We start from the raw sequence: 7,591 nt of genomic DNA, 5'->3' as shown, positions 1-7,591 counted from the left end.
AGGGACTCAGAAAAAAGATAATGCCATTTTGGGCATAGAGTGCCACCCCCACTTGTTTTTTGCTCACTTGATCCTTCCTAAGTGGCTAATAACCATTGGTTTTAACATTCCAGTCGTGAATCATCCCACCAAGTTTCAGTATCCAAAGACTTCCTTACCTAGATTTTTGCACATTCTGAGTGGGCTGTCATCTCAACATCCTATTTTAAAAGTTTTAATAAGATTATCATGACCTTTACATGGGGCCTGGGGGAATGTCCCAGGCTACCTTGGAGAACACTTCAACTCCCCATTGATTAGCATGGCTTTAAACTTTTGGAGTTTCACACTTGGGATCTTCATCCTACAGTAGGGAGAGAAAAAGGGAGACCTCTGTAGTGATCACCAAGAGAGTACCATTTTGACCCAGGATGAAATGATTGAATTCAAAGCAATTTCAATCACTGATTTTAATCATGATTTAAATAATCAATTTTAATTTTGTTCTGCATTTGTACTTTGTAGTTTTTTTCCTAAAGAAAGGTTAATTGCAATTTTTTTTATCACAATTAATTTTTTAAATAATTTGAAAGCCCTAATCTAAACTAATCCAATGCTGTGTTTCAACTGAACTATTTGGTAACTGCAGTTAAAGTAACAAACTGTTGAATATTGACCCTTTACAGGGCAATGGACTTTTAATATCTCAACTGCCCAGGAACGGGCTGGACAGTGCAAAACACAAGTTTTGGGGAAAATTCAGGACCGGGAGGGTGTTGGGGTCACCTTGCAAGTAGTGACCAAAGCTGGTGGAAGCCAGCATGAGACTGGAGTGTTGCTGCCATACTGCTGGGGTCGGAGCTGCCGGACCCGGGCTGTAGCTATACACAGACACTCAGGGTGTGACTTGCATGCTGGTAGGCTGTTGGGAGTTACAACAGCAAAGCATTGCGAGGCACCCCAGATTGCAGGGCACGTGGTGATCAGGGGCGGCTCTAGAAATCAGGCTGCCCCAAGCAGCGCGGAGCGCTGCGCCGCCCTTCCCCGGTCCCGCGGCGGGTCCCCTCTTCCCGCGGCTCCGGTTGAGCTCCTGCCGGCATGCCTGCGGCAGGTCCACCGGAGCCCGGGACCAGCGGACCTGCCGCAGTCATGCCTGCGGGAGCTCAACCGGAGCCGCGGGAAGATGGGACCCGCCGCAGTCATGCCTGCGGCAGGTCCGCTCGTTCCGGGCTTCGGTGGACCTGCCGCAGGCATGCCGGTGGGAGCTCAACCGGAGCCAAATGCCGCCCCCCCGGGAAACGGCCGCCCCAAGCGCCTGCTTGGCGCGCTGGGGTCTAGAGCCGCCCCTGGTGGTGATACAACCTCTCACTGTTCTGGATTGCAGCCCAAAATGTGACACAGGCATACAGATTTGTATACTACAAGGAATAGCTTATACAATGGCCATCACACAATGATCTCAAAGCACATTTTGTAGATAGGTAAATATGGTCTTTTTACAGATGGGAAAATTGATCCCCACAGAAATAAAGAGACTTGACAGGATCCCTTTCAGAGCCAGTGGGAACAGAACCCAGGTCTCTTGCACAACGCTCCAGTCACTAGGCTTTTCTGAGTGGTACAGTTACAAAAAGTCAGGAAGTACAAATGTAACACCTGGAACTCTTGATTAAACATCACAGAAAATGAAATTATTCACAACCTTAACTAGACACACGGAGTAAAAGGAAAGGGTTTCACAACCACACAGTGGAACCAGGAGGTAAGTTAAACCTCCCAGCCCTTGGTTTATTTTATTTATTCCACCAGTGTGATATTTCACTCTTCTTTCCATTAAATCTCATCTCACGGCTGCCAAGATCTATCTGAGTCACATTCTCTATTTGCTACATCTCCTAGCTTTGAAGCATCTATGTTTGTTTGCTGCAATATATATATTATGCTCCATGCTAGCCTCGACAAGAATTTTTCCCACTCTGATGACACTGTCAGCTAGCTTTGTCCACTTTGTTGTATTAGCATCCAAGCAATACTTCTCTGATATGTCTTTGAGCTTCTTTTGCAGTACTGCATTAAAGGCCTTTCTAAAATGTTAGGTGTCAACTACATTCCTTTTACAGCTCTCCCTCCCCTACACTCCAGACTGTTACTATATTGGAAAAGGCTATCAACTGAGCTTGGCACAAACTGTGCTTCACAAACCTGTGTTGGCAGTTACTCACTAAGTTCCTCTGTTCTGCAAATAAACAGAAAGCAATTTAACGGGTCTATTTTGAAGAGATAATTCTCTCAGGAGCAGTTCTCTTCAAATAGCGGTCAATGGAACAAGCCTGAATTTCAAAATTGTTCATACAGCACTTACAGCTAGGAAGGCAGTTGTGAATGAGTCAGTTATAGCTATGGAAGACTCTAGGGACAGGCTGTTAGAAGCCAGGGTGAATCATTTGCAGAATGATAATTAGAGTTAGTCAGAAAATGGTATTTTCCATGAAACATTTTGAAATGAAAGTTTCTTTTTATTGTGTGAAAAACTAAACCAAAAGCCAGTGTTAGCGTTTTCAGAAACTTCCTTTAATCCAACAAGTATCACTTAAGATCATTATGGTCACTCCTTCCACCCGTATATCATATACTTGGGTATAATCGTCTTTCTTGTCTAATCCAGAATTCTCAATCTTTTTGCTTTTTGACAATCCAATTATTTGTGACCCAATTATGGGATCTTTTCTTTCTTTATCACAGTAGGCTTTGAAACACTGGGCCAAATTCTGCAAAGCTAACTCAGCCGGCTAAGCCCATTGTACTAGAGTGGAGAGTCACTCCTGTGGCGGGCAGCCTAAATTCATGAGTTTGTTTTAATTTCCCCCCTTTCTGAACGATCTATGAGATGAATCTGGTGGTTATTTTTGGTTAATGTTTACTTTTTTGCATGTTATGACAGGGTGGGCTAGGTCTGTATCAAATTATGAACTCAAATTTATATTATGTGTTGAACACATCTCTAAACTTGACCAAGTCAAGCCTATGGCATTGCATTCCACATGGTTGCCCTCCCCAGGAAAGGCACTTGACATGTCATTTAAGGACTATCACTGGGAACCCTTCAAGATTACAATTTAGGGCCATTAATTTTGAATGACTCAACAGCAGGCCCACCCCCAAGGAACAGTGTTTTTCTACACAAGGGCCCACAGGTAGCACATGAATGAACGGGGAGAGGGGATGGAGTTTTCCACTTGAAAATATAGCAAGGAGACAGACCATCCTTAAGAGCAGGGTTCTCCTCTGTGGAAGAAGGGCAGAATATCAGCACATGTAAGCAGAACTGACAGGACAGGGCTGGAAGGACTCTTCCAAGCTTGAAACACTGACAAACCTCACAGAAGGGGTGAGCTCAGACATGGGGAAGGTGATTCTCAGGGCTTTTGTTATTTTTCAGACATCTGTAACTGTGAGTGCTTTCAAGACTAAAGTCTCTGTTAAGAAATTCCTTTGCTAAACCCAAGCCTGTTTTCCCACCACATTGTCCCTGAAGGGGTTAAAATAGAAGCCCAGAGTGCCCACCACCTCAGTGGAGCTTTCAGGCAGTGTGTGTAAGTGACAGGAGGAGGGGAGCACTTGGAAGGTCTGAAGCACTGGCTTCAGGACCTGAGGAGACTGGATTGCAGAATCCCTTTTCCAAAGAAGAATGTCAGAAAAACGGTTTGAGTCTGGCAGGGTGCCTTACAGACCCAGAGCTAGAAAGAGTGACTAGACTCTGCCCAGACCCAGTTGTCTTGGCAGCGCATGGGACCCAATAACCGGGACCACCCTCGACAGATTGGTGACCACACAAGTACTGGGCCAGGTTGTAATGCATTTAAAATCAGCAAGTTAAACTAGGAGGGAGAAAGGAGCACAATTAACAGAGGCAGTGCTAGCTCTCTCAAGCTGCTCAGGGCCCAAAGCAATTGCTTAGTCTGCTTATGCTTAGCATTGGCTCTGACAATGAAGAACAAACAGCACAGTGGAGGTCTTGTGGATATGACCATAATGGAGTCTGTCTTTATTTTCCAGGTGATGGTTTGAAACTAGTGGGCTTAAGTTCAATAGAGCCCTCAAGGTGCTCACATGGCTGTGGGAGTGCTTCCACGAGCAAGGGCTGCACAAGCAGGCCCTATCCCATTTTACTTTCCATCCCATCCTCATCACTTTGGGGGTCTGTTATTTTTATAATATTTCAGCATGGCTGGGTGTTTTTCTTGTGTTAAACTTTGCATGAAAATTTGTTCTTGAGACCTTATTATAGCAAAATAAAAGACTCAGACCCCCCCCCCAAAATGGGGAGGGAATAGCAGAAGTACAGAAAACCTTAACTACAGTGGCACTGCCAGCCACCAATTTAATAAATAAACGGTTAAAAACAGACCTCCTAGATGGTTCAGAGATGGAAATGCAATTAACGATTGTTGTATGAGAGTAGCCAGACTAGTTCTAGTAAATAGTCATACCCTCACAGAGATACTGTATACACAAGGATTCACTGACTTTATAAATAAGCTTGCTTCTGTGATTAGCACATTCTGTAAAATAGCAGCATGTATTCTAAGAGGTCATCTTAAGGTTCTTGCCCTGGATAGAGTAATCGTTATATAGCTATGCATCTTGGGCCTGAGTCTTCACCGCCTCGCGCCCTCCGTAGTCATTTAACACCTGTGCAAAGTGGGCTACATCTTGGCTCCCTCCAAGGAGTGCACAACACAGCTCAAGAGAGACTGTGCAAAGGTGCACTCCATTGATTCTGGGCTGGCTGTGTGGTTGGCTGGTCCACTAATGCAGACTTCAGGCTGTTCTAAACTTTTGAGGATACCAGTAACCCTGATATAGCAGTCAGGGATCAGTTGGATGTAAGAAAGCCCTAACCACCGCCTCTTTGCTCTCGCCATTCCCCCCGCCTCTACCTTCTCAGCAAGGAGGTAAGGCTGAGCTGATGAAGAAGCCGCTAAACAGTGGCTCTTTGCCACCACAGGCTCCCCCTACAATAGGATGGTTCTCCTAGGGCCATATACTATGGCTTCAGGGTGTAAATCAGCTACTAGGTAACATAGAATCCAAACTAGTGAGTGCAAAGTAGGTGTAAAATGCTTCCATGCAGTGTGAGTGGGGAATTCTGATTACACCCATTTTTAGACCTCCCAGCAGTCCTGCTTTTCACAGGACTGTCCCAATTTGCCCCACAAAACCCATCGTTCCAGTTGAAGCAGCTCCTATCCTGCAGGGCTAGCTGGGCTTGGCTTCCTGCTCTGGGCACTGTGACCTACTTCTGGCACACAGGGTCACAGCACTGCTCAGGTTTGACCAGGGGCAGCAAGGCCAAATTTGTGTGAGTGGTACTGTGACACTGTGCCAGGGACTAAGTCACAATGCTCTAAGTGGGGACCCAAGTCCAGACAGTCCCATGGAACAAGAGCTGCAGGAGCTGCCCGTGTGGGGTGAGTACAGGGCCACTCTACAATTCCCACCCTGGGCCTCTCATCGCCCCAGGGGCAGCACACAATCCATCCCTCCAGGCCTCCAGGCCCATTTTAGCCACTTGACATGTTGGGAGGTATGTACTTTGCACAGGTGTGGAGGACTACACAAGGTGCAGGATGCTGGAAAATCAGGCCCCACATCTTGTTTGAAATAAAATGGGAACGTTAAAAATGAGAGTCAATATAAATTCAGCAAAAGGGATAAATAAACAAAAAGGTCACCTGCAGCTACATCCATGTTTAATAAAGATTTTTTCTTATTTGGGGGCTTTAATTTTAAGGATGTGATCTATTCTTTCTGTATGATTAGCTGCTTAATTTTTTTCTAGTCAGCAACACACCTCAAAAAGTTTTAATATTTTTAAAGGTGGGTCTTTCTCCACTGTTTACGTTGTGGGTCTAGGATTCTACATATTTTGAATGCATTACCCACCCTTGAAATTGGCTGCTAAATGAACAAGAGTGCTTCAAGTCCCTGTGTTGAATGTACAAGTCTGAAGGATCCAGACTTCACTTCTTTAATTGACCCAAACAGCTCCCCATCTGATTTACTATGATGAGCCCATTGCTTCACACGCATCACATCACCTCGTTTGCTTAGCTTCACTCTTCTTGCTTTCCATGGGGTGACCCTTTCAGTTGCTTGCACATTTTAGATTGGGGCCTTTAGTTTGCCTTCTGAATAGCTCATATTTGTGACTTTTAAGGCATATGTCCTTTTGACTCCATCTTCCTAAAGGATAGCCATTTTGGTCATACCTACTTGCTTTTTCTAAACCACAAAACACAACTCTGGGTCCCACTGTAATGGTGGCATTTCTGCTACTTAGCTAGCTTCTCCAGACCTATATTTTCCTCCCTACATTCCATCTGCTGCTACATCCCTTCTCTTTAGGATGATTTTATTTTCCAGTGCTTATTCCTCTTCAGTCTTCACTGATGTAGATACCTTCCAGACTCTATTAAATGAAGAGGACTTCTGCTCATTCAATAATTCATGTTTTCACCAATAAATTTCTTTCAGACAGTTTCACATTCTTGGTCCCCATAAGGGGCATAAATATCTCCTCATTCAATTTCCAAAGATGCATTTGGCTGGTGCTGGCAAGAGGCTTTAAGCTGAGCTTTACTTTATTTGTATGCAGAGATGAAAGTAAGATGGTCCGGTCCGGCATACCGGCAAGAGCCAGTACGCCGTGCTGGACTGGACTGGCTTCCATGGTGGTGATTTAAAGGCCCTGGGACTCCTAGCCACAGCCGGAGCCCGAGGGCCTTTAAATCTTGAAAAGCCCCGCCTCTTCCAGTGGAGGCCACACCTCTTCCGGTTGAGACCACGCCTTGCTCAGGACTCCAGGGTCCTTTAAGTTACTTTCACCCCTGTTTGTATGTATTATTTATATAAGGCAGCATGCTGTGCATACCCTACAGAAAGGTATGAAAGCCCTTCACCCCAGAGACTTTACAGTCTAGACAAACCATGTACAAAAAAAGTAAGTGGGGATGGGAACCAGAAGAGCAGTACCAGTGAATGGTCTATCTAGTAATGCTTCTTGATAATACCAGGATTACTGCTTGAATAATTGTAGAACATTTTTAAAATATTAGTTTAAGATTTCTGAGTGCAGGACTTGAAATCATCAGAGACTTGGAAACAGGATGTTTTAAAAGAGGAACTTGGAGGAATAACTGAACATATGGCAAACCAAGGTAGGTGAGGGATTTTAGAAACCCCATGGAAGAATATCCAGAGACAAGAGTGAGAGAAGGGTATAAGTTGTGTGTTTTGGCACAGTGAAGTAGAAAAAGATGAGAACAGAGAGGTATGGCCTTAAACATGAACATAAGCAGTCTCAATTTTATGCAGAAGGCAAAGTGAAGCTCGTGAAAGAACCTGAAGAGCAATGGATAGGGGTCAGTGTGGCAGAAAAATGAATACCTTTTACTGCTGCATTTTGAATAGCTTAAAGGGGGGGGGGGCGAAAGGAGATTCTATGAGGCTACAGAGGAAGAACTTCCAGTAGTCCCAATAACAGTTTAAAAAAACTTAAGAGAATATTTCTTTTAACATGTGGCATACACAAGTTTATAAAAGAGTTGGT

At 44.6% G+C, this 7,591-nt stretch overlaps 1 protein-coding gene across 1 annotated transcript in view; it reads right to left on the bottom strand.

Annotated features, from left to right (window-relative positions):
• Nucleotides 1–292: 292 nt before the first annotated feature.
• RAB28 (RAB28, member RAS oncogene family) overlaps nucleotides 293–7,591 on the bottom strand; it is a 173,033-nt gene continuing 165,734 nt past the window's right edge. Inside the window, exon 7 of the mRNA XM_039540481.1 lies at nucleotides 293–343. Within this exon, the coding sequence (XP_039396415.1) occupies nucleotides 308–343 (36 nt within the window). The 3' untranslated portion in view covers nucleotides 293–307. The remainder of the gene's footprint in view (nucleotides 344–7,591) is intronic.

Source organism: Mauremys reevesii, linkage group 5 (assembly GCF_016161935.1).
Source record: "Mauremys reevesii isolate NIE-2019 linkage group 5, ASM1616193v1, whole genome shotgun sequence".
NCBI lineage: Eukaryota > Metazoa > Chordata > Testudines > Geoemydidae > Mauremys > Mauremys reevesii.
This window is presented reverse-complemented; position numbering and strand designations above follow the sequence as displayed.